Genomic DNA, 27,330 nt, shown 5'->3' with positions numbered 1-27,330 from the left:
CAGAAAGACCGGTCTAAGACGCGAGGACAGAGGGGCTGGGAGGGAGAGGGGTGGGTTCTCCAGAATCCCAGGACCGGGGAGAGGACGCGGCCTCCCCTGGAGCGGGGGACCGGCGCTGCCCTCCAGGGGCCTAGGGGGCGAGGCTGGGGGGCGCGCATCCACCTCGCGGGAGAGGACGTTACGTGGGGGCGGGCGGAGGTAGTAAAGGGTTTCAAGAAGGAAAATGTAGCGAAAGGCGGTTTGTATGTGGACCGGAAGCGGAAAAGGCAAGGGCTTCGGCACTGGCCTCAGAGAAATTTAAAACCCAAAGGGAAACGGTCCGCGATCCGTAATACTGACGTCTGGATTTACATGAGGAGGAGGAGCGGGAGTGCGAATTAAAAGACCACAGTGACTTCAGAACCCTGAGGATGGAGTAAACGGACCGCGAAGCACAGATTTAAACTAGAAAAGAGAAACTTACACTCTGCAGTGTGACCTTCGTTGCATTTCATTTCCGGGACCGTAGAGAAGTGCGCATGCGCTTGGTGAAGAGACGGGGCGGCCGGGGCGGGGCCTGGGCGGAGAGCTAGCGACGAGGTTGAGGGGCGGTGAGGGGAACCCGGGTTTGGGAAGGGAACGCGGGGGGTGGGGCGGGGACGGGGAAGGGGGCGGGCCCGGAAGGTGCTTCTCCGTGCTTGACGGGTTTATCTTAAGTTGCAGTCTGTAACAGTTTTAAGGTAAAGCTTACGTTTGTGGGGGCCAGTTATGTCGGAGACCAAGATGTATTCTCTAAACAAGTTGAAAACGGCTTAAATAGAATCTATTTTTGCCAACAGGTTGCTCTCATGTCCTGTTAATGAGGCCAAAGATATTAAGGTTTCTGGAAATGCAGGCCTCCCAGAGTGGTTGACATGCGGCAGTGGTTGGCTCCAGGAAGATTTTGTGAAATTAGAATTAATTTAAGCAGTTTAAGGAAACAAGAACTGAACTTGTCTCTGTATTACACACTAGAAGGAGAAATACAGAACTCTCCCTGGGTTGAATGGTCTATTTCATACTGACACCCTGCAGAATATCTTCTCCGTTTCTAGTCCCCTTTCACACCAGAGGCCAAATTCAACAATCTGCTCAGTTCCAGAGACTCAGGGACAACACCTGGGGTCTGAGACTGTCGGACTAAAGCAAGTGATAATTTAGGTCACTAACCATTGGCTTAAAAAGAGCAAAACGTTTTTAAAAATTGTTATGTATTGACACTTTCCTGGTGGTTCAGTGGTTGAGACTTTGCACTCCCAATTCTAGGGGCCATGGGTTCGATCCCTCGTCAGGGAACTAAGATCCCCACATGCCGCAAAGTGTGGCCTAAAGAAAGAAAGAAATAATTGTTATAAATTGTATTGCCCTTTCTTTTTGCTAACGTGTTTTAATTATTTGCCGTTTTAGCCTAAATTTTTTTTTTTTTTTTGGCCGCACCAGGCCAAAAAAAAAGTTTAATTTTTTTAAATTAGCATCCATCGTTTCATATAGATAAAGTAAAAGGAGGAAGGGCAATAAGAGAAAACATTTTTTTTCTTTTGGTGAGAACTGCCTTATTTCATAAAATGCTTATCCAATTCCACACTTGTGCTGAATTACCTTCAAATATCTTTGAGAAAAACTTGTTTACATCGTAATATATTTAAGTCAATAACTAAATATAATGCAATTTCAAATTCCCTTTATGTTCATTATGAGAGTAATTAGAAATTTACCTTTGATTTTTAAACTGTAATGTATATTAGCTCTTTATGTTCTATTGCTGAAAGTTCTGTCAAGGGTGGATAACAGAGCCTGTAAAATATATAGTATTCAGAAGACATTGGTATTTATTTTCATCTAAAGAATAATTAACTTTGCCATATTTCTAAGAGCATTGAGTGGGGAGGTCCATATTCTCTTTAATATGAACCCTAAAGAAAGTAAAACTAGATTATCAACTATGCAGTAACTTCATTTCTGCCCTCAATATTTCTATGGCAATATGTGTCATTAAACATTTACTACAGGGGCTTCCCTGGTGGCGCAGTGGTTAAGAATCCGCCTGCCAATGCAGCGGACATGGGTTCGAGCGCTGATCCGCAAGGATCCCACACGCCACAGAGCAACTAAGCTCCTGCGCCACAACTACTGAGCCCACGCACCTAGAGCCTGGTGCTCCACAAGAGAAGCCGCACCGCGACGAAGAGTAGCCCCCGCTCTCCGCAACTAGAGAAATGTCCACGCGCAGCAATGAAGACCCAACGCAGCCAAAAATAAAAAAATAAATAATAAAAACATTTACTAGAAATTATGTTTTCCTACATCCCTCAGGTGGAAGATTTTGTCCATAGAGAAATGGCAATCAATTGTTTACAATTGATGTTTACATAGGGCTATTAGCATATTTAAAATGTTTTCAGACAAAATGAGCAGAATGTCCTGGTGTAACACAACATGCAAACAACATCACATTTTTTAAAGATGCAGTGACTGGAATAAATTTTAGGATGTCTATTGGATAGATAATTCTGTATTATGCAACATTTGAAATTAGCCGTGTTGGCAAAAAAGACGTTTCAGTGTGGACTTCCATGATTCCGGTCAAGGATGAGTCAATGGTGGAACATTTCATTAAACACAGAACAATAGAGAAGCTGATTATCAGGCAAAGTAATGGATCCATTTTTTTAATGAGGAATTCTATTGCTTACATAATTATCAAGGCAGCCAAATTAGCATATTTACAAGAAAAAAAGGAAATTTCCTAAATCACAGGAAGATTTTGACACAGTTCTCCCTGTGATATCGTTATGAAACTGATACAAATTATTAAGGATTCAAAAATGTGAAAAACACAAGGATATAGTATGACGTGTCCTTAAAAATTAAAGAATATACATTTCTGAGTCCGGGTGGAAGGACCGAAATATTTACCACTCTCAAACTTAGTTAAGGATAAATTTTACCAGAAGGGATTATTACCAGGAATTCCCTGGCCTTCCTGTTGTTAGGACTACACGCTTCCACTGCAGGAAGCACGGTTTGATCTTTAGTGCAGGAACTAAGATCCCACAAGGTGTGCTGCACGGCCAAAAAAAAAAAAAAAAAGATTCTTACCATACAGAGAATGTTGCAACCACAAAATTTGTAAAGCCTCAAAAGTCAGACAAAAAAAGAGCTTTTCTTTTATACCCAGGGGTAAACAAGGTAGGAAAACTCCCATATGGAGGAGTGGATGAGTACATGGCAAGAGCCTCAGTTTCTCAGATGATGTTTTATGCTGAAGTCACTTACTCTTGGGTGCAGATATTCTGGCAGCAAGGTTGCTCTGAATTACAAAGCTCAAAAGTGGTCCAAAAATTAAGGCATCTGGGAGAGGAGAAAAGCTTAAAAATTTTTTGATTAAATCATCTTAACAAGCATTGTGTCCACTTATCTAAGGACCAACAAATCAGTAATTGTAGATAAGGCAATGGATGGGAATTTGGAGGATTCCTTTCTTGCTGTTTCCAAAGTAAACAAGGGGGCTATCATACGTCTTACTGAAATTAAGGAGGAAGTGTAGTTCTTAGCTCATAAGCTGTTACTGTCTGCAGAAAAGGAGTTCTTTTACCTTTGTTATTTTCCAGAGTTCCAGGATTGAAGTAAAGTCTAACATTGTCACCACATAATGTGACATCAATCAAAATTCAAAAAATAACAAATACCCATGTTACATTTGGATAATGGAATATTAGAAAATTTAAACTAATAATGATAATAACAAACATACCCAAGAACCTCAACGTTTATACCTTTGAATGGCATTGAAGGACCCTGCATGCTCCTTGTGCCTGTGTTGTGTCTATTCCTGTCACATGCAAGAGGAATTAAGTCTCTTAGTTTTAATTTGTATTTGTCCTTACAACACACACATAGAAAATGCAGCAAGTGTGACCTTAAAGTTGGCCAAAAGACAATTTCAGTTGATTGAAAAAAGTAGATGCCCCTAGGCTTAATTTCATTCATATTTATGAAATAGCAAGTCACCTCCTGATTGTAACAGATCAACAAATTAAATATAAAGAACCAAAGACTTAATATGTGTTTAAAAAAATTTTTTTTTACACTGATGTTATAAAGCAATGCTTTTGACTTAAACTGTCAGATTCCCCTTGACCTACACTCCCTGGACCAGAGTTGGTCTCTGCCTCCTGGGTTTTAGGGGAATAGAAATGGAAATGACGTTCTTATACCTTTAGTATGAAGACGCTCAGTCAGCACGAGCAGAGTTTTTGCATTTCACCTTTCAATTTCCGTTCCCTACAAAGACAACTTAACTGAATGAGCCTGTTCTGGGTGTAGTCAGCACCCACATTGACCCTCCACCTAGAACCCTAGACACCCTGCATCCCACGGCTGAGTTGCAGTCATCTGACTCCCAGTGTACCTGTCTCCACCCACTCATGCCCCGGTGTCTTTCTTAGTCTATCATGTCTTTGCAGTGAATCATAAATCTTTACTTCTTGCCCTCTGCTTTCTTTTTTTTTTTGGAACCCGTGCCGCAGTGGAAGCCTGGAGTCTTAACCACTGGACCACCAGGGAAGTCCCCCAAATTTTTCATTTGAACAGTTCTTGTTTCAAGCTAAGAAGGAAAACAAACAAACAAAACAAAACAAAACCGTGTTCAATATGTGGCCGAAAATGACAGCTCTAAGCATTTTCCTTGATTGTTTCAAACATTACTTTGAAATAAGCAGGAAGGAGCCGTACTCCTCAGGACACCACAGAGACTCCAAGAGGTCCAGAAGGCAATGATCCAGTTCAGTTAGGCAGAAGGAAGCCCCCAGGTGCAGAGCAGAGGGAAGCCCGGTGCTGCCCCCAGAACCTTCCTTTTTCCTGACCAAACCTCCATATCAGCCCTGAATTCACCCCTACTCGTTCCCTGCTCCCCTGCCATGGTCCTGTCCTCCCTCCTCACTGTATGTTGCTTCAGGGTCAGAAACACTCCCAGGTTTCTGCAGACCCGAAAACGATCTATTTATATTTTTTAATCACAGAGCCTAATCAGTAACTGCCTACAGGCTTACCCCTCTGCCCCAGCTAGTGATTGTTTTACTCTTTAGATCGGAACAGCTCCACTATGATAGTTTCCTTGGTAACCCATGAACCAAGCTCAGGTCAATTCCCCTACCAACTGGTAACCTACCTCTTCCCCTCCAATAGTGAAGACTGCTGCCCTGTTCTGCCTGCCTGCTTTCTGCTATACATGGTGGGGTGTCATTTCAGGACCTTGCTTCTGACATGTAAGTTCCCCTGTCCAACAAACCACTGATGTGTCTGTGACTGTCTCCGGGCTCTTTCTTAGGTCTTGAGGTTGTGCAATTACAAGGCTTGCAGGCCTTCGGGATGCAGTCCAACAGGCCTCCTGGGTGAATGGGGAATAGAAACTGAAATGCTGTTACTGTTTCTGAATAGAAACAGAAATGCATGTCAGTATGAAACTGTCCATTCTACTCAGGGAGAGTTTTGCATTTCACATTCTCATTTGTAATCCCTATACAAACAACTCTGTTTTTTGTTTTCTTAAACCAACTAAACTAATTCTCTTTTTTAAAAATTGGAAGTATATTTGATTTACAATGTTACATTAGTTTCAGGTATATAGCACAATGATTCAGTTATCTATATACATATTCTTTTTGAGATTCTTTTCCCTTATAGTTTATTACAAAATACTGAGAATAGTTCACCATGCTATACGGTGGGTGCTTGTTGGTTTTCTATTTTATAATAATTGTAATTGCAGGAAATGTTCCTGGGTCCAATCTCTGCCACGTCAGGCTCTCACCAAGATCCCAGTTTCTAGATCACTTAATTGCTTCAGCCTCACCAGCAGGACTTGCCTGTAACCTGCTGGCAATAATAGGTTTTGACATAAACCATGTTCAACTTGTCCTGAATGAAACATCTCAGTTTCTGGGAATTCCCTGGCGGTTCAGTGGTTAATACTCCATGCTTTCATTGCTGAGGTCCTGGGTTCGCTCCTGGTTTGATCCCTGGTTGGGGAACTAAGATCCCGGAAGCCACGTGTGCAGCAGAAAAAACAAAAAACATCTCAGTTTCTGACAGAAGTGTCCCACATGATGTAAGCTTTTACCTTAAAACTATTAGAGACAGTGTTAATGTTACAGGGAAAATCTTGGCGGATGTGTAGACAACAGACACAACCAAGCCAAAGCAAGCAAGAAGGAATGATTTGGTTTTTTATTTTTTTGGCCACGCCGCATGGTTTGCAGGAGCTTAGTTCCCTGAGTGGGGATCCATCCTGGGCCCCCACCAGTGAAAGCCTGGAATCCCAACCACTGGACCACCATGGAATTCACAGGAAGGACTTATTACTTACAGCAAGCAAGGAGAACACTGGGGATCTTTTCCAAAGCAGTGTCTCCCCAACACCGAAAGTGGGAAACCTTTTTTTGGGTAGGGGGCTGTGCCGCGCAGCATATGGGATTTTTTAAAAAATTTATTTAATTTATTTACTTATTTTTGGCTGCATTGGGTCTTCACTGCTGCACGTGGGCTTTCTCTAGTTGCAGTGAGCAGGGGCTACTCTTCGTTGTGGTACACGGTCTTCTCATTGCTGTGCCTTCTCTTGGCTCTAGGTGCGCGGGCTTCAGTAGTTGTGGCTCGCAGGCTCTAGAGCACAGGCTCAGTAGTTGTGGCACACGGGCTTAGTTGCTCCGCGGCATGTGGGATCTTCCCGGACCAGGGCTCGAACCCGTGTCCCCTACGTTGGCAGGCAGATTCTTAACCACTGCGCCACCAGGTAAGCCCCATACGGGATCTTTGTTCCCCAGCCAGGGATCAAATCCTTGACCCCGCAGTGTAAGCGTGTTGTCTCAACCAACTGACCACCAGAGAGGTTAAAGGGGAAGTTTTAAGCTAAGGGTACATGCATATCCATGAAGGGGCTTGGGCTTTGAACAGCGTCCAAGCTTTAGCTGATTGGTCAAGAGGGTCAGAAAAGGTCAACATCAACATCCCTTAGGTTCCAGTTGACCTGGTGGTTGAGTGCTTCAGGCTAATCTTTACTACTGAAACAGAACTGGGAGTCTTTACAACTGATATGTTATCTTTGCTATTGTTACTTCTCTTGCCTGATAGCGGACTACTTTTCTGCGTTCCTTTATTCCCTTAAGATCTTTAATTCCTGAGACCTGTTCAAGGGCAAGCATCGTGGCCAGGCTTAGATCACGAAATGGCTAAGGCAAAAATGGTTTCTTATATATCAAGAAATCCATGCCTGGTTCTCTTTCTACTGGGACCCCCTACCCTGTCTGGTTACATTACCAGACCAGGTTCCTTTGTCCAATACTCAGCAAGATGTGAAGGTTTGCAGCAGAGAAAGCTTTATTCATGAGGCAGCCAAGCTACGTGATGGGAGAAGAAACATCAAATCTGCCTCCCTGACTGCAAGACCCTCTGGTATTTAAGGATAAAGAAAGAAGGTGGCCTGGGACACGGGAAAAGTGGTTGGAGATAAGAAAAATGTGAGGTAATCCTTGTTCTGCACCAGCTCAGCTTAGCTACAGGTTTCTGCAGGGAACTCATGTTCAGAAAATGGCTCTTAGCTTGTTCAGAAGGTGGAGTTTTTGGCCCTCTGATGTCAAAATGTCACAGAGCAGACACTCGCAGATGCGCAGGTGGAGGGTCAGTGGTTCTAACTAGTTGTAACCAGCTCGGCATGAAACTGGACACAGCTGATTCCAAGTTTCTAAAAAACAACTTGGACAAACATCTTTAGCTAAATGACACTTGCAGGATGTGCAAGCTTTCCTACAAATAACTGAAGTGGGCTTGATCCTCAAAAGCAGGTTACAGTTTTATTATTTAGCAAGTTAAATAGATCTAACTGGTGACTACCTTTGGTTTCAACAGTAAATCAAAATAAGCAGGAGACAAAGCGGCTACACAAAGTTCAAAAGACACACGTTTCTAAATCCCTAAGAGTAGCTTTACAGGCAAGGCTGGGGTGGGGGAGGGGATGCAGAGGCCCCGCCTCCTGCCCCGCCCACTAGGGGGGGGTCTCCTGCTGGCCTCGGCGCTCTCCTCGCCCCGCCTCCTGGCGTAAGCGCCTTTCGCAGTCCCCGCCCTCAGGCGGCTCCTTCTAAGCATTCTGCACCTGCGCAGTGGTCTACGAACCGGAAAGCGGCGGGCTGAGCCGGGGTTACCGCGGAGAGCTGAAGTCACTCTTTGGTGCGTGATTTCTTTTTTCTAGTGTCCCGGCGCTTCGGGGTTCCCCCATACATCCTCACAGTGTGGGACTCACTACGGAATTTAAAATATTCGCCCCCGCCCTTCCATCCTAAGTAAATTCAAGGTGGGGGTCGTTAGTTGAAATCGCTCTGAGGCCGCTCCGTGCCCTTGGGTTTTACATCCACGCGGACGCCGCCTTTCGCGCCGTTTTCCTGCTTGAAACCTTTTACTACCTCCGTCCTTGCCATGTAAAGTCCTCATCCACGGGGTGGATTCCCTCCACCCTAGCCTCGCCCTCTCGGCCCCTGGAGGGCAGCGCCGGCCGCCCCGCTCCCGGAGAGGCCGCGTCCTCTCCCCGGTCCTGGGGTTCTGCAGAGCCCGCCCCTCTCCGGAGACCCCCTCCCTCCCTCCCAGCGCCTCTGTCCTCGCGTCTCGTCAGGCCGGTCCTTCTGCTTCTCTGGCCTCCCCTTCCTGGTCAGCCCTTCCCCTCACCCGGCGTCGATTGCGGGGGGCGGGGTAACCTGTGCCAGAGGTGTGACACCCAGTGTTGTCGTTCCCCAATTTCACGCCGTTGGAAAATATGCACTTCCGTAGGGGGGCATCTCATTCAGTCGCCAGCCCAGTAAATACGTGGACGATGGGATTAGGAGAAGCAGAGACAGAGAAGGACTGAGAAAGCGAAAATCTGAGGAGAAAGGAATAAGGGAGAACCGATGAGAACGTAGACGACGGCTGAGCATCTTGCAAAAAGACAGTAAAAATAAATTTAGCCCTGAAAGTCCTAGTTTTTTTAATATAAATTTATTTATTTTATTTATTTATTTTTGGCTGCATTGGGTCTTTGTTGCTGCACGCGGGCTTTCTCTAGTTGCAGCGAGCAGGGGCTACTTTTTTTGTTTTTTTCTTTTTCTGAACGAACTTTTTTTTTTTTTTTAATTTATTTTTCGTTGTGTTGGGTCTTCGTTTCTGTACGAGGGCTTTCTCTAGTTGCAGCGAGCAGGGGCTACTCTTTTTTTTTCTTTTTCTGAACGAACTTTTTTTTTTTTTTTTTTTAATTTATTTTTGGTTGTGTTTTCGTTTCTGTACGAGGGCTTTCTCTAGTTGCGGCAAGCGGGGGCCACTCTTCATCGCGGTGCGCGGGCCTCTCCTTGCCGTGGCCTCTCCCGTTGCGGAGCACAGGCTCCAGACGCACAGGCTCAGTAGTTGTGGCTCATGGGCTTAGTTGCTCCGCGGCATGTGGGATCTTCCCTGACCAGGGCTCGAACCCGTGTCCCCTGCATTGGCAGGCGGTTTCTTAACCACTGCGCCACCAGGGAAGCCCATGAAAGTCGTTGTTTTATAAAACAAAGAAGTAATTGAAAGAAGATCTGCAGGGATTGGAGAGCAACGTTGGGACGGGGGCGTGGCTCAGCTGTGGGAGGGAGGGTAACAATGGTGAGGCGCTTCACACAGAAAGTGGGGGCGGGGGGATAAAATGTTTGGAACCTTGGCCTTCAGAGCAACATGGTGCTGGGAGAGAAAGAGGAAAACTAGTGATTGGAGGAGCAGAGGAAGAGAAAGAGCCGGAAGGAAGCACAGCCGACTGCGGGTGCCTGAGTGGGGACGAAGGGAGCACGACAAGGACAGAAGAGGTGTATCCCAGAAGTCAGATCTGGAGCCGAGATGGGGGAAGAAAGGGGCAGCAGTAAATAGAGATTCAGGTTAATCAGGAAGGTTGAGGGGAAAAACCCATCAGAGGGGAAACAAGTTGCAGAGTGGTCACGAAATGGGTGAGTTTTGCAATACGAGGGCGGGAACAGCAGTAGAGTAGAGGGGTACAAAATAGAGGAAGAGAAAGAAATAGGGAGGTAAGTGAATGGAATGGAATGGAAACACACTAGTTAGGTAGTGGGGGAAACTGGATCGAGATGGATGGTGAGTTTAAAACAAATTTAAATGAAGATTGCAAAACTGTCTATAAGGTTTGGGCATTTAGTAATTTATATCAGAAGATAAAATCTTTTTGCAATTCCTGTTTAGCCTGGGGGCAGTGACTTCAATCAGATAGTTCCCTTTTCCTGGCATCTGGTAGAGGTCGGAGGGAGACGAGAAGTAGAGCAAGAAAGGCGTGAGTGTCGCCTCCTGGGGCCTCTTTAAAAGAACATTAAAAGTGTTTTTTTTCTGTGTGTGTGTTTGTGTGCTGGATTTACTTTTTCTTTCCTGTTTGTTTTCATTGAATTATTTAGGGCTTGAAATAAGTCTTATATTCAAATTCTACTTTCTTATAAATAATTATTAACTTCTGAAATAAGCTGTGGTGGCCTTCTATAACTAACTCATGTCATTGTTTTCTAAATATGATATATTGTCAATTATTTAAAGCGTCGAGGCCAGAATTGTTATTTTTTTAATCTATTTTTTACATTTATTTATTTATTTATTTTTATTTTTGGCTGCCTCCCGTCTTAGTTGCGGCACGCAGGCTCTTGGTTTTGGCGCGTGGGCTTCTCTCTAGTTCTGGCGCGAGGGCTCCAGAGCACGTTGGCTTAGTTGCCCCGCGGTATGTGGGATCTTAGTTCCCCAACTAGGGATCGAACCCGAGTCCCCTGCATTAGCAGTCTGACTCTCAACCACTGGACCACCAAGGAAGTCCCAAGGCCAGAATTTTTAGATTAAAAATAATTCACAGGGAGTTCCCTGGTGGTCCAATGATTAGGACTCAGTGCTTTCACTGCCGTGGCCTGGGTTCAATACCTGGTCGGGGAACTAAGATCCTGCAGGCTGTGGCCAAAAAATAAAAAAAATAAAAAATAAAAAGTAATTCACAAATTAATTCCCGTTAAAATTTTTTTGAGCTTTATTTGATATGTGTGAGCTTCCATCTGGTAAAAGTTCTTTGGTAACTAGTAAATAATTTTAGACTATATTGAGGAGTACTTGGCAAAGATGTCAATGATCTTTTTTTTTTTTTTTTTTTTTAAAGGGAACGCTATTTATTTATTTATTTATTTAGGCTGTGTTGGGTCTTCGTTTCTGTGCGAGGGCTTTCTCTAGCTAAGGCGAGTGGGGGCCACTCTTCATCGCGGTGCGCGGGCCTTTCACTATCGCGGCCTCTCCTGTTGCGGAGCACAGGCTCCAGACGCGCAGGCTCAGTAGTTGTGGCTCACGGGCCCAATCGCTCCGCGGCATGTGGGATCTTCCCAGACCAGGGCTCGAACCCGTGTCCCCTGCATTGGCAGGCAGACTCTCAACCGCTGCGCCACCAGGGAAACCCAATGATCTTTTATATTAACATTCAAATCCTAGTTTTAGCCTTATATTCTGTTTTCTTCCTTTTTCTTTGAACTGTTAAAATTGTGAGCTGTAAACAATATGAAGATGTTTCCCTCAGGTCTCTCTTGACTGTTCTTTTCAAGTGATGAAGGATGGGCTGTATTGACTTGGAATCTTCTTCCAACAGAAGAAGTTTGCACAGAGCTTATTTCTAGGCTGACCCCTTCATGTTTTCTGCTCCAGCAGCTATGCTTTTGCAATTCTGTATTTTAAAAATTATTTTATGTTTTATTATTTATTCATTTATTTATTGGCCGCGCCTTGTGGCACGCGGGATCATAGTTCCCCAACCAGGGATCGAACCCGTGCCCCCTGCACTGGGAGCGTGGAGTCTTAACCACTGGACTGCCAGGGAAGTTCCTTAAAATTTTTATTTTTTAAAAATTTTATTGATGTACAGTTCATTTACAAAGTTGTAATTTCTGCTGTACAGCAAAGTGATTCAGTTATACATATATTCTTTTTCATATTCTTTTCCATTATGGTTTACCACAGGATATTGAATATAGCTCCTTGTGCTATACAGTAGGACCTTGTTGTTTATCCATCCGATACATAATAGTTTGCCTCTGCTAGTCCGAAACTCCCAATCCATCCCTCCCTCTACTCCTCCTCCCCCTTGGCAACCTCGAGTCTCTTCTCTATGTCGGTGAGTCTGTTTTCATTTTGTAGATATGTTGATGCGTTTCTGTATGTTGAGATTATTTTACTGTGATTTTTCTGGAAAGGAATAATTAGCTGCTTGGTGTCAGTGTGATCAGACCTTGAAAGAAGTTTCCTTTGCTCAGGAACATGAATGATGGTCCTGGTGTTTTAAATGCAGCGGGCAATAAAGACCAGCTCTGCCCACTGACCCTTCAGGATCCCATTTCAGAAGTTAGATACACCTGATCTGTTCACTCAACTCAGACCTTCTCAGAAATCTCTCTCCTCTGGGCCTTACGGAGCCCACTTGTAACATGGGGATGACAGACTAGACCAGAAACTCTCAGTCCGAGCAACACTGACCCCGAATTGATTGGCCAAATTGGGTGTGTGTCTGTGTGTGGCTGTTCTTTTTGGAGAGAGTGTTGAGTTTTGTTTAGAATTGTATATGGGTTCCTGTCTTCCCAGAATGAAAAACAAAAACACTAGAATGGAGACAAGAAAGTAGACTCAGAGTAGAAGTGACTTAGAACTATTTCTCTACATAACATGTATTTTTTAAAATTAATTAATTTATTTTTGGCCGCGTTGGGTCTTCGTTGCTGTGCGCGGGCTTTCTCTAGTTGTGGCAAGTGGGGGCTACTCTTCGTTGCGGTGCGCGGGCTTCTCATGGCGGTGGCTTCTCTTGTTGCGGAGCGTGGGCTCTAGGTGCGCGGGCTTCAGTAGTTGTGGCTTGCGGGCTGTAGAGTGCAGCTCAGTAGTTGTGGCGCATGGGCTTATTTGCTCCGCGGCATGTGGGATCTTCCCGGACCAGGGCTCAAACCCGTGTCCCCTGCATTGGCAGGCGGATTCTTAACCACTGCACCACCAGGGAAGTCCCTAAATTACATGTATGTTTGAAGAGAGTTTATGTCCGTCCTGGCACTCAGACCTCCACTGGCTCTTATTTGTCTTTAGGACAAAATCGAATCTCCTCACTGTGGCTACTCAGCCCCGTGTCATCCTCAGGGCCCTGCCAGTGTCTCCAGCCTCCTCCTGGGAGCTGACCCTTTTCTCATGGTTCACTCTGCCCCGGGCACATTCACCTTTTCTCTCTTCCCCAAAAGCAACACCTTTTCTGTGTCAGATCTCAGTTCCTGTTCTTACCTTTGGTCTTTAAGTCACCGTGGCTCAGGCCCCTTGTCCTCCTTCAGGTCTAGGCTCAGAGAGGTCTCCCCAGCCCTTCCTGACAATCTCTGTCATTTTCACCAGGTTTTATTGTCCCTTCCCCAATCATCCTCTTTAGAAATGCCCTTCTCCATTGGTTATTTGGAGTCTTTCCCATTTTTCCTTCATTCAGGGGCTCACAGTGTTCCTCTTGCTTCCAGGCTGATGGCAGCATCTCACTGTGGGGATGTGTTTAGACGCTAGGACTGTGGGTTGGGCTGAGTAATCCCCAGTGGAGACCAAGGGAACCTGGTAGGTGATGAGGATGGTGCTCATATTTATTCTGGACTTTTCAACTGTAATTGGTCCTTCCCCATGTGGCTACTTAATTACTCAAAATAAGTCAGAAAGATGTAGGGAGTCCTAAAGAAGCCTTACAGAATTGGCGTCCTCATGCAGTGTCCTGAGGTGTCCTCACGTTTAGTGTGCTGTGTCACGGCTCCACTATGGCCCCCAGTGTTCCAGGCTGTGGACCTCCAGGGACCAGTCGCCACCTTGGACGGGAGCTTTGCCTTCCAGCAGGTCATCTGCTCAGAATCAGGGATAGTGATTTCACTGTGCTAAGGGTGGGCAGAAGTCAACCCTAATGGGGCATAAAGGAGAACCCCCTCAAGGAGCTAGGGTATCTGGTATTTTTTAATTACCTGTGCATGGGGGGAACAGGAGACAAGAAATTTGGGGACCGCCTGTCTTTGCGTCTCCCTCGCTGAATCCAAATGTCCTTTGAAACTAGACTCCATAATGTGCCTGGTTTCTGGTCAGTTCTCCCAGGAGGGCCGACTTCTTGACCTCCATACTGAACGGCCAGTGTCCTTTCGGTGACAGCTTATGTTTATTCCTGTTGCGATGCCTTTGCTGAGAGGTCTTTTTGCTTTTCCCCCCGTTTCCTTGTGTTCACGTAGAAGAAGGATAGAGAATGAGGAAATTGGAGGGGCGCCTGCTGGGGACTGTAGGAGGGACCTGGCAGCCAGTGGGGGCATCAATACGAGCCCAATGAATGGTGTGTGCACCTGTACCCTGTGAGCTCAAGGGATGTGTTGAATTGTTGGTGGAGGGTGTCTCAGTTCTGGCTGGAGCACCTGGAAGTGGGTTTATGGGTAGTTGTGGGGTGCCTTGCATGCTTTGAGGTGGCATAGTGCCTCATGTCATGTTCCCTGGGACCTAGCTGCTGAGACTGAGGTTCTGTGCATTGTTTTATTCGGGTATTTCATGGTCATACGTGAGGAGGAGTGAATTTAGGCTGAGAGAAACATTTTCCTCCAATGTGGTTAGAAGTGTGGACTGAGCTGAGCCCCACAGGAGGATGGGTGCAGGAGGATGGGTGCCTTGTCCTCAGGAGATGGAGCTGGAGCGTGCCCTACCGCATCCACTCCACAGGTGTCTTGTGTTGGTTCTTTTGGAAGGCCAAGAGTTAGTGTGCAATTTTTAGAGTAATACAGGGGAAATTTCCGGGATCATTTTGTGGGTTACTTTTGGTATTTTTTTAGTACTTTGGATTGCAAATGAAGAAAGTTTTAGATGCACTATGAATGATACAAAAGAGCATTTTGAGCGTTTCCTTGGGAGGAGATGTTGGGTTCTTACTGCAGCATGTGCATCATTGGAAACATCTTTCTTATATGTACTTTTGGAGATGACAGTGTTTGGTATGTGGTCACTGTGAATAAAAATATGGTGTTTTGCATCTAGTGATTCCTTGTGTGTCTTCATGTATATTTTTCCCTCAGGCATGGTTTATTAGAGTTTGGAATGTTTTCTGATATTTTATAGCAGGATTAGTGGATCATTATGCGTTTTATGGAGACTGTTTTGGACCCCATGAGAGTTTGTAAGTTCATTTGTGTGCAGAAGGGAAATTATGAGTACTGAGCTTCAAATGGCAGGTTGTTTTCTTTCTTTTTTTTTTAAAGTTCTACTGTTTTTTTTTTAATAACTATTTATTTATTTTTGGCTGCTTTGGGTCTTCGTTGCTGCACACGGGCTTTCTCTAGTTGCGGCGAGCTGGGGCTACTGTTCGTCGCGGTGCGCGGGCTTCTCATTGCAGTGGCTTCTCTTGTTGCGGAGCATGGGCTCTAGGTGCACGGGCTTCAGTAGTTGTGGCATGAGGGCTCAGTATTTGTGGCTCATGGGCTCTAGAGCGCAGGCTTGGTAGTTGTGGCGCACGGGCTTAGTTGCTCAGTGGCATGTGGGGTCTTCCCGGACCAGGTCTCCAACCCATGTCCCCTGCATTGGCAGGCGGATTCTTAACCATTGCGCCACCAGGGAAGCCCGGCAGATGGTTTTCATTAGGGATATTCTGCTGGGTATTTGTCTGTGGACGGAACCTGAGAAGGGCCGTTAAGTTCGTTGATGTAGGGAAAGATTTTTCTGAGAATTTTTCCAAGAGGGCCAGGAATACCGCAATGATCTGCAGTCCATAGGATCATCCTTGGGAAGGTGCCGTTGCTACTTTCTTGCTGCCAGACCAGTGCTGCTTCTTGTATTGTCTTCTCCCTACCTGTCTCAAACACACACACACACACACACACACACACACACACACAGAGTACAGAGAATAGGGAACCCCTGTGCTTTGTTGGTGGGAATATAAATGCTATGGTCTTATGGAAAACAATGTGGAGGTTCCTAAGTAAATTAAACATAGAACAGGCAGACAGTGTATGACACCTTCCTCTGGCTAGTTATCCAAAGGAAACAAAATCATTCTAGTGAGGGAACTATTTGCCCTCCATTGACCATTACTGCATTATTCACAGCAGCCAAGATGTTGAAAGAACCAAATGTTTGTTGACAAGTGAATGGATGTAGAAAATTTATGTCATCCGTAAATTATGACATTATTATGACAGAAAAAGACAGACATTTTTTGAGGAAAGTAGAAATATCAGACTTATAGAGCCGTAGAGTATAAAGGTTCTTACAAGGGTTTGGGTGGTGTGGTAACTGGGGAGATGTTGGTCAAAGGATACAACATTCAGTTGTAAATGTGTACAACATACACATCTCATGTACAGCATGCTGACTATAGTGAATCCACTGTGTTATTATATACTTGGAATTTCCAGAGAGTAACACTTAAGTGTTCTCAGCACACAGATACAGAGATTACTGTGAGTTGGTGGAATTGAAAGTTACTTTATTGTGATTATTATTGCACAGTGCTTACATCTGTAAAATAACCACATTCGATGACTCATATGTACACCATTCTTAGTTATCAATTATACCTCAATAAAGCTAGAAAAATAAAGAAAGTGGGAGGTGTGCTGGACTAGGCTACGGTGGGTGGTGCTCCACACAGGCTTCCGTTAGATCATTGAGGCATTTTTCATATACATGTTTGGTACCCTTTGACCAGAGATTTAACTTAATATTGTCGGTGTGGGGTCCAACCTCAATAATATTTGAGGTGCCCCAGGTGATTCCAATCCGGATCCCTCACTGAGCATCGTGACTCTGGGTCCCCCCGTTCCTGAGGGCTGAGATCTGGGCTGAGGCTGAGGGGCTCTGCTCTGCGTGGGGATGGATCAGGGCTGGTCTGTGACCTGCAGGGGGTCGTCGGGTCCAGCTGAGGTGCCCACTGCTGCTGTGTACGTGAGGGCCTCACCAGGAGGGGAGCCTGATCTGAAGGAAAGGGTGGGAAACTCCCGTGTTGGTCTCTGTGTGGGAGTTTACTGTCCTGAGCCCCTCCTGGGACAGTGGGCAGCAGGGGACTGTCTGTTCCACATGCTGAGGTCTTCCCTGTGTGTGTGGTGGTGACTCAGGAAGGGGGTGTGTTGATTCCAAGCATTAAACAGCCTGTTTTCAACTCTCAGGATAGACCTCTAAAGAGTATTGCTGCCTGGGTAGGAAGCCCGGAAGAGGAGGAAGAGGAAAGAAAAGGAGCCTGGAATGACTCTTTTTCAGGTAAAGACTTTTTCTCAGTTGATTGTTTTGTCTGTCCTTCCTGAAATGCCCTTCTTTGGACTCACTAATCTCTGACTCTGAAGTATCCCAGCCTGACACCTGTACATTCACTGTCACCCGGTTCCTTCCCTCAGGGCCTGTCATCTCCACTTAGATCCCGTCTCCCCATGACCCAGTGACCTGGAACTTGTGAAGAGGCTCCGCTGGGTGTAGTCCTGGGCAGGGCTTCACACCCATGGATTAGAGACGTGGTGTCAGTGCTATTGGGCAGCAGGGATTGTTTAGGGCCCCATCTGGATGCAGCGTCCGCTCTCTGTAAACCAGGATAAAGAAGCTGCACATGGAGGTCAGATACTAATATGCACAATACCTGGTAAAATCTGGAAATCATACCAATTATGGGCAATTTGTTCAGACTTTTTTAAGGCAATTAAGCTAAACGAGTGAATCACTGACTTCAAATCTTAATGATTGGGAATGGAATGGAAAGTTCAGAAACAGACATCAGTGATAGAGGGTGTTTTAGTCCATCAGCAAATTTAGTCTTGAAATCAACCTAAATCTCTGACAGTTGGAAATTCTTCATATCACTTTCATTACCTCCATTCCTCAGAGGTTGTCTTTTTTTTTTTTAATAAATTTATGCATTTATTTATTTATTTTTGGCTGCATTGGGTCTTTGTTGCTGCATGTGGGCTTTTCTCTAGTTGTGGTGAGTGGGGGCTACTCTTCATTGCGGTGCGTGGGCTTCTCATGGCGGTGGCTTCTCTTGTTGCAGAGCATGGGCTCTCGGTGTACGGGCTTCAGTAGTTGCGGCTTGCAGGGTCTAAAGCGCAGGCTGAGTAGTTGTGGCGCACGGGCTTAGTTGCTCCGCAGCATGTGGGATCTTTCCGGACCAGCGCTTCAACCCGTGTCCCCTGCATTGGCAGGCGGATTCTTAACCACTGCGCCACCAGGGAAGTCCCTCAGAGGTTGTCTTTTTACTCTGGGTTGTATTCTATGACACAGGAGTTTTTACCTTTGCTGTAGGTAGGTTTCCAGCTTCATCTTTTTGCTAATAGATCTAGTTTCTCTGCACCATTTGTTATTGAGCCTGCAGTTTCCCCTTTGTAATCTTGGCATCCTTGTCTATACATTTTATATATTTTCAAAGGCTTGTTTTTGATATTCTCATCTGTTCCATTAGTTTATGTGTCTGTGTTTCTGTCAGTACAACATCATCTTGATTACTTTGTAATATGTTTTGACATCCAAATATGATGGCCTCCATCTTCTGTTTCAAGAGTATTTTGGCTCCTTGGAATCCCTTGAGATTCCATATGAATTTTAGTATGATTTTTTCTATTACTGCAAACATTGCCATTGAAATTTTGATAGGGAGTCCATTGCATCTATAGAGCACTTTGGGTAATATGGTCATTTTAAGACTATTATGTCTACCAATCCACGAGTACAGGGTTTGTTTCTATTTATTTGTATCTCCTTGGACTTCTTTTTGCAGCATTTAGTAGTTTTCAGTGTACAAGTCTTGCACCTCCTTGGCTAATTTTTTCCTAAATATTCTATTCCTTTTGATGCTATAGTAAATTGAATTGTTTTCTAATTTTCTTTGACATTGTTCATTGTATACAGAAATGCAACTGATTTTTGCGTGCTGATGTTTTATGCTCCAGCTTTTGTAAAGTTGTTTTTTGAAATAGTTGTTTTACTGTGGAACCTTTTTAGTTTGTACATATATAACCTTGTCACCTAAAAGAAAAGATAATTTTACTTCTTTTTCGATTTGAGTAGCTTAGAATTCTCTTTCTTGTCTAATGGCTCTTGCTAGGAAGTTTATTACTTTCTTGAACAGTAGTGCAGAGTGTGTATCTTTCCCCTTTTTTGTTGTAAGCATTTATCAGCGTAGACTTCCGTTTTAGTGCAGCTTTGGTTACCTGTGATAAATTTGGTATGCTGTGTTTTTATTTTTATTCAGATATTTTTCCCGTCTCCTTATAATTTCCTCTTTGACCCACTGCTTCTCTAAGAATGAGGTGCTTAATTTCCACATTTGGGGGATTTTCCTGTTTTCCATCTGCTCTTTATTTCTAGTATCATTTCATTGTGCTTATTTATTTGGCCACTTCGGCTGGTGGGCTCTTAGTTCTCTGACCAGGGATTGAACCTGGGCCCTTGGCAGTGAAAGCACGGAGCCCTAACCACTGGACCGACAGGGAATTCGCAATTTCAATGTGTTTGGAGAAGATATTTTTTTATCATCTCAATCATCTTAAATTTGTTAAGATTTGTTTTGTGGTATAAGGTATGTTCCATCTTGGAGAATGCTTCCGAAGGATGTGTTTTTTGCTGTTGTTGGGTGGAGTATTCTGTACATGTCTGTTAGGTACAGTTGTTCTATGGTGTTGTCCAAGTCCTCTGTTTCTTTATTGACCTTCTTTTTGTTCTCATGCATATGTAAAACTAGAGTATTGAAGTCTCTTACTCACGTTTTGCTCTAGTCTATTTCTTTCTCTGTTTCTGTTAATGTTTGCTCCATTTCGCGGGGAGGTCTAATGTTAGATATATATATATATATATATATATATATATATATATATATATATATATATATATATGTTTATAATTGTTATATCTTCTTGGTGATTTGTATCTTTTATTATTATATAATACCCTTTGTGTCTTGTGTCAGTTTTTCTCTTTAATTAAATTTGTCTGACATAATATTGTCACCTCTGCCCTTTTTAGCATGGAATATCTTTTTTTTAAAAGTTATTTATTGGGCTTCCCTGGTGGCGCAGTGGTTAAGAATCCACCTGCTAATGCAGGGGACACGGGTTCGAGCCCGGGTCTGGGAAGATCCCACATAAAAAAAAAAAAAAGGTATTTATTTATTTATGTATTTATTTATTTTGGCTGCGTTGGGTCTTCGTTGCTGCGCACGGGCTTTCTCTAGTTGCGGCAAGCGGGGGCTACTCTTCGTTGCAGTGTGCAGGCTTCTCATTGCAGTGGCTTCTCTTGTTGTGGAGCATGGGCTCTAGGTGCGTGGGCTTCAGTAGTTGCGGCACACGGGCTCAGTAGTTGTGGCACGCAGGCTCTAGAGTGCAGGCTCAGTACTTGCGGCTCAGGGGCTTAGTTGATCTGAGGCATGTGGGATCTTCCCAGACCAGGGCTCGAACCCATGTCCCCTGCATTGGTAGGCGGATTCTTAACCACTGCGCCACCAGGGAAGTCCCCCAATTGTATCTTAAATATATTCTTTGGCCTTGTATTTTTTTACACTATCATGTTAATGGTTCAAATAGTAGTAAGATTACTAACATTTTATGTGCATTTGTGTGCGTGTCCACATCTATAATGACGTTTTATGCCCTTCCGTGGTGTTCACCTTGAGGTTAAGTTTTCTCAGGTGACTCTCTATCAGTGTACTTTTAATTCTCTTTCTGTTACTTAAGTTTTTCTTCTTGATGTTCAGATCAAGAGCCGAACTTCCTTAGTTTATGTGTTTGTGTGTTGTTTCTTAGTTTCTTGACCTGAATTGAGTTTCTCAGTGTGTTTCTGACAGTTTTCTCCTCTGTAACTTGGGAACAGACCTTTCTCTAATGAGCTCTGATGATGATTAAAAGCTTACACCTGTAAAGCATTTGCAGTAATGCTTAGTATATGTTAAATATGCAAACACCTTTAATCATTGCTGTTGCTACCCTTATCATAATTTAAGATTTTGACTTTTCTTTAAAGCAACTGTTGGGGACTACCCTGGTGGTCCAGTGGTTAAGAATGGGCCTTCCGGGCTTCCCTGGTGGCGCAGTGATGGAGAATCCACCTGCCAATGCAAGAGACATGGGTTTGAGCCCTGGTCCAGGAGGGTCCCACATGCTGCAGAGCAACTAGGCCCGTGTGCCACAACTACTGAGCCCACATGCCACAGCTACTGAAGCCCGTGCTCCTAGAGCCCGTGCTCCACAACAAGAGAAGCCACCGCAATGAGAAGCCCGCACACCGCAATGAAGAGTAGCCCCTGCTCGCTGCAACTAGAGAAAGCCTGCATGCAGCAACGAAGACCCAACGCAGCCAAAAATTAAATAAATAAATACATAAATACATAAATACGTAAATAAATTTATGAAAAGAAAAAGAAAGCGCCTTTCAATGCAGGGCACTCGGGTTCGATCCCTGGTTGGGGAACTGAGGTCCCACGTGCCGCAGGGCAGCTAAGGCCATGCGCCACAACTGCTGAGCCCGTGAGCCGCAACTACTGAAATCCAAGCGCTCTGGAGCCTGCGCACCACAGCAGATTGCCCGCGCGCCGCAACAAAAGATCCTGCACACCGCAACGAAAGTTCCCGCATGCTGCAATGAAGATCCCGAGTGATGCAACTAAGACCCCATGCAGCCAAAAAAAAAAAAGCCACTGCTGACTCTGTCATCCTTGAAGATACCACTCAGTGTAGCTTATCTAGATATTAAATATCAGTCAGTGTGTAAAATATAATATGTAACACTTCTCCATAGACAATCCATTGTTGAATTTTATTTGTATGTATTTTATGTATTGACTACAAGAGGAAAAAAATCCATTGATAGATGGGGGATATCATAATGTTAAGAAAAAGCCTAAGAAATTAAATTAGAGAATGACAGTTTCCTTCAAATAGCTTTACATGGATCTGTCAGAATATTTACTTCAACTGAATTGATCCTTACTCCTCTGTCCTCTTCTCATTTTGTGTGAAAATAAGAATCTCCTCAGGGCTCTTTGGTGAAATGTGTTTTCATTTCAGGAACGGTTGGCCTTCGAGGATGTGGCCATCGAGTTCTCTCAGGAGGAGTGGGAATGCCTGGACCCTGCTCAGAGGGCCTTGTACAGGGACGTGATGCTGGAGACCTACAGGAACCTGCTCTCCCTGGGTGAGGATAACTTCCCTCTAGAAGTTGGGCTCTGCCCTTGGGTATCTTTCCATTTTCTCTTGTGGGCCTCTTGGGAGGCCCTGTTTGCTTGACTGATCCGAAATCCCTGTTATCTCAGACATTGAAAAGCTTCATGATGTGGCATCAGGAGTTTAATCCTACCTTTCCATAGATGATCTCCCCACTTCATGATTTATCAGGGGTTGTTTCAGAGCTTATGTATTCATAAAGCTCAATGGCAAACTTTTAATATACCCACGTTCCTATTTTTCTACTCCTGTGTTTTTTGAGTTAGGAGTTCTAGGAAGTGAGCTACATTTGTGCATTTTATACTGTTCCGTGTGTATTCAGAAGGAGGGGAAAAGTGGATGAATTTTTGAAATATTTTTCTAGATTCATTTGTAATCTTCAGTTGAACAAAGAATTAGAGTTCTGGAAAAGTCACAGGAAATCACGTTTCTTTCTTCTTATGTGGAGGGATTTCTGTTTCTCAGCTGAATATTTTACTCACTTTGTAGCAAGAGAAAGAGTGCTGGGCTGTTGAGAGTGATGTGAATGCCTCTGAGCATGTATCAAAGTGTGAACCTAGGTGAGATCTCAGAAAGGCCGTGAGGAAACCTCATTATTAATAGTGTTTGGTTAACTCTCCCCTCATCGGAGAGTTCTGTGGGAATACAGAAGATAATTTATTATTGTGAACCCTCAGAGGAAATTTTTCTTCTCCCCAACTTATCACGTTGTCCTTCAACATGTAAAATGTGTTCTTTTACCCTCCAGTGGTACTGCAGCTGTACCAGAGACAAAGGCAAAGTCTTTATCGTGATCTACCACACTCTGCCATCTTGTTCCCTGTGAACTAGTTGTTGCTTGACTTTGAGGAGCATGAGGTGGGATTTTTTAAAGGGGTTTCCTGCCCCCTCATCTCCCCTTCAGGGCATGATTCCACTGGATGCTTAGTTCTCAGTCCACATGGTGAAGAGCTGATGCCTCCAGACTAATCCCTGAACCTTTCTTGGTTCCATCCCCATTGGATGTTTTTAGAAGACCCAGACAGAAGATGGGAAAACACTGGCTGCTCTTTGATTCCCTCTGGCACCTCACAACCTGCATGGAGCTGTCTCAAGTCCTGTCTACTTTCTTTTGTTCTCCTCTTGCCATTTCTTCTGTTCTCCTCTTGCCGCACAGTTCAGGGATGTGTGTACTAGCCCTGTTGGTTGGATCTTCTGTTATTGTTACTTAGGAAAACTGTAAGGACAGTGTACAGAGAGATCCTCTTTTAATTTTTTTATTTTATTTTATTTTTTATATTTTATTATTATTTTATATTTATTATTATTACTCATTATATTTTTATATTTTATTTTATTTTTTATATTTTATTTATTAAAACCTTGTGCCAGGTCTTAGTTGCGTCAGGAGGGCTCCTTAGTTGTGGCATGCAAATTTTTAGTTGTGGCATGCAAATTTTTAGTTGTGGCATGCATGTGGGATCTAGTTCCCTGCATTGGGAACGCAGAGTCTTAACCACTGCGCCACCAGGGAAGTCCCGAGATCCTCTTTTTAATCCCCAGTCCCTCATGGGGGGAATATGTGCATCTTTCAGGCTTTTTGTTTGGCATCTGTGGGTAGAGTGCATGGTTCTATCTGAAGGTCCTATAATATCTGACAAACATATCTTGTATTTTTTTCACTTGTGTACTGCTCTACCTAGTCCGCGAATGCGTAATCTTCCTGATTTTGTATTCTCCTAAGTTTGCATGATTTTGCCTCTGAAACTTGCTTTTGAAATACATAGTCCTGGACTTCCCTGGTGACACAAAAATAAATAAATAAATAAATAAATAAATAAATAAATAAATAAATAAATTCATTAAAAAAAAAGAAATACATAGTCCTAGGTTCTGAAATTTTATCTAGTTTCTTTGCTTTGGTAATTCACCCATAGTTCATGAACAGATTCTTTGTTTTTTGGCTGTGTTGGGTCTTCGTTGCTGCACGTGGGCTGTCCCTAGTTGCGTCGAGTGGGGGCTGCTCTTTGGTCCAGTGTGCGGGCTTCTCACTGCAGTGGCTTCTCTTGTTGTGGAGCATGGGCTCTAGGCGTATGGGCTTCGGTAGTTGTGGCACGTGGGCTCAGTAGTTGTGGCTTGGGGGCTCTAGAGTGCAGGCTCAGTAGTTGTGGTGCACAGGCTTAGCTGCTCCGCAGCATGTGGGATCTTCCCGGACCAGGGCTTGAACTTGTGTCCCCTGCATTGGCAGGCGGATTCTTAACCACTGCACCACCAGGGAAGTCCTGCCATGTGTTCTTGCTAGGACTTCTGGTAATATGTTTTTAAAAATAGTGAGAGCAGGTATTTTCTTATTCGTGATCTTAGAGGAAAAGCTTTAAGTCATTCACTATTGAGAATGATGGTAGCTGTGGGCTGTTAATATATGTCCTTTATTAGATTCAGGAAATATTTTAAATTTCTAGTTTATTGAGTGTTTTTGTCATGAAAGGCTGTTGAGTTTTGTTAGATGCTTTTTCTGCATCATTAGGATCTAAACCAGAGGCTAAAGGATCTTCCTGGACCAGGGCTCAAACCCGTGTCCCCTGCATTGGCAGGAGGATTCTTAACCACTGCGCCACCAGGGAAGTCCGGCATGTGGGATCTTTAGTTGCACCATGCAAACTCTTAGTTGCGGCTTGTGGGATCTAATTCTCTGACCAGGGATCGAACTTGGGCCCCCTGCATTGGGAACATGGAGTCTTAGCCACTGGACTGCCAGGGAAGTCCCTTTCCCTGCAATTTTGACTTTTAATTAACATATAACACGGTGTAACTTTAAAGTGTACAGTGTGATTATTTGGTGTACGTTTATATTGGAAAATGTTTAACTCAATAGGTTTCTGAACACTTTCATCCACTCGCTTAAGTGCAGTATTTTTTGTGTGGTGAGAACATTTAAGCTGTACTATCTTAACAGCTTTTAATTATATACTACATTTTTTTTTGGATAAATTTATTTATTTTATTATTTTATTTTATTTATTTATTGTTTCTGGCTGCGTTGGGTGTTTGTTGCTGCTTCATTGCTTTTCTCTAGTTGCAGCGAGCAGGGGCTACTCTTTGTTGCAGTGTACAGGCTTCTCGTTGTGGTGGCTTCCCTTGTTGCGGAGCATGGGCTCTAGGCGCGCAGGCTTCAGTAGTTGTGGCATGTGGGCTCAGTAGTTGTGGCTCTCAGGCTCTAGGGTGCAGGCTCAGTAGTTGTGGCGCACGGGCTCAGTTGCTCCGTGGCATGTGGGATCTTCCTGGACCAGGGCTCGAACCTGTGTCCCCTGCATTGGCAGGCGGATTCTTAACCACTGTGCCACCAGGGAAGCCCCAAGAATCCTGTTTTTTTTGTGTTGCTACAGTTTTTAAGATCATGGTAGGTAGTTTCATAACTCTCTTTGAAATAAGTACTATTTTTAGTGTAGTATCATGTATGTAACTTGAAATATTTATTTATGAATTACAATGTGTAGGATACATATGATTGTTTGTATCTTCTAGATATTTCTCATATCCATGTGATCAAGAAATTACACCTAAAAGCAAACACTGATAGAGAAGAAGTATTCCAAACCTTAATGCTGCGAAGACATGAAAGGAATGAAATCAAACATTTTTACCTCAAGGTTGTCCAGGAAAATATTTATGACCTTGTGTCTCAGCGGAGAGCTGAGGTAAGAAATTACAAAGGCATGACTATAACCCATAACCAAAATCTCACTGGTAAGAGAGATGGACATGGTAGAAGTACTGCAGGAGTTGAGCTTATTGAAAACAGCCTTGCCTTAAGCTTTCGGGATGACCTGCATATTTTTAAAAGTGAAGAGAAAATTGATGAGTTTAATCAAGTTGACAAGACTATTAGCAGTAATGCCTCATGTTCACCACTTCAAGGAATTTCTTCTGGGGTCCAAACCAACATTTCTAATATACATGGGAGTGATTTTATGCATCCATCGTTACTGACAAAATACCAGAAAGCACCCAGGGAAAGACCTTACAAATGTAATCTGTGTGGCAAAACCTTTCTTCAGGGATCACGCCTCAGTAGACATCAGATTGTCCACACCAGAGAGAAATTACATAAATGTGATATTTGTGAAAAAGTCTTCAGTCGAAATTCAAACCTTATGGTTCATCAGAGAATTCATACTGGAGAGAAACCTTACAAATGTAATGAATGTGTAAAGGTGTTTAGTCGGAAATCAAACCTTGCAGTTCATGAGAGAATTCACACTGGAGAGAAACCTTACAAATGTAGTGAGTGTGGCAAGGTCTTTAATCAAAAACAAATCCTTGCAAGTCATCAGAGAATTCATACTGGGGAGAAACCTTACAAATGTAATGAGTGTGGGAAAACGTTTAGTCAGGGCTCAAAACTCAGGCGTCATCAGATAATCCATACAGCAGAGAAATTACATAAATGTCATATATGTTGCAAGGCCTTTAGTAGAAATTCAGACCTTGCAGTTCATCAGAGAATTCATTCTGGAGAGGAACCTCACACATGTAATGAGTGTGGCAAGCTCTTTAGTCGGAAATCAAACCTTGCAGTTCATAAGAGAATTCATACTGGAGAGAAACCTTACAACTGTAATGAGTGCGGCAAGGTCTTTCGTCAAAAAGCCACCCTTGCAAAGCATCAGAGAATTCATAATGGAGAGAAACCTTTCAAAAATAATGAGTGTTGAAAAGACCTTACTCACATCTGAACCTTCACTACACATCAGATAATAAATACAGAGGGGAAACCATATTAATGTGATATATATGGGAAGGTCCTCATTCAAAACTGACAGTTTAAATTCATGGGAGATTCATAGTGGGAGGAAACATGCACATTCATGACTGTGGCAAAACCTCGCTTACCATCACATAAGCCATACTGGACAGTAATCGTAGAAATGTCATAAATGTTTCATAGTTTTTAGTCAAAATTTGTACCTTAAGGTGCACCAAAAAATTCATACTGGAGAGAAACCTTACAAATATAATGAGTATGGCAAATCCTTTATTGTACTTTGAAGTCTAACTTACTATCAGGTAATCCATATTGGTGAGGGACTTTAAACCACGGTTTTAG

The 27,330-nt window shown here is 43.7% G+C and overlaps 2 protein-coding genes across 2 annotated transcripts in view; both read left to right on the top strand.

The window, feature by feature from the left end:
• The window catches only part of LOC132353920 (zinc finger protein 480-like), a 49,910-nt gene extending 26,840 nt beyond the window's left edge, over positions 1-23,070 (top strand). Inside the window, exons 3-4 of the mRNA XM_059905410.1 lie at positions 22,089-22,256; positions 22,993-23,070. Coding sequence (XP_059761393.1) covers positions 22,089-22,256; positions 22,993-23,070 — 246 coding nt within the window. The remainder of the gene's footprint in view (positions 1-22,088; positions 22,257-22,992) is intronic.
• Positions 23,071-25,825: 2,755 nt separating this feature from the next.
• On the top strand, positions 25,826-26,938 carry LOC132353918 (zinc finger protein 239-like). Its single transcript, XM_059905409.1, has one exon. It carries the CDS (start codon positions 25,826-25,828, stop codon positions 26,936-26,938), a length of 1,113 nt encoding a protein of 370 aa, XP_059761392.1.
• Positions 26,939-27,330: the final 392 nt, after the last annotated feature.

This window comes from Balaenoptera ricei, chromosome 19 (genome assembly GCF_028023285.1).
Source record: "Balaenoptera ricei isolate mBalRic1 chromosome 19, mBalRic1.hap2, whole genome shotgun sequence".
Classification (NCBI taxonomy): domain Eukaryota; kingdom Metazoa; phylum Chordata; class Mammalia; order Artiodactyla; family Balaenopteridae; genus Balaenoptera; species Balaenoptera ricei.
The sequence above is the reverse complement of the archived record's forward strand: the minus strand, read 5'-3'. Positions and strand labels throughout refer to the sequence as shown.

Excerpts from the sequence above, each read along its gene's own strand:
- LOC132353918 (XM_059905409.1), top strand. The coding sequence starts at position 25,826 with ATGCTGCGAAGACATGAAAGGAATGAAATCAAACATTTTTACCTCAAG.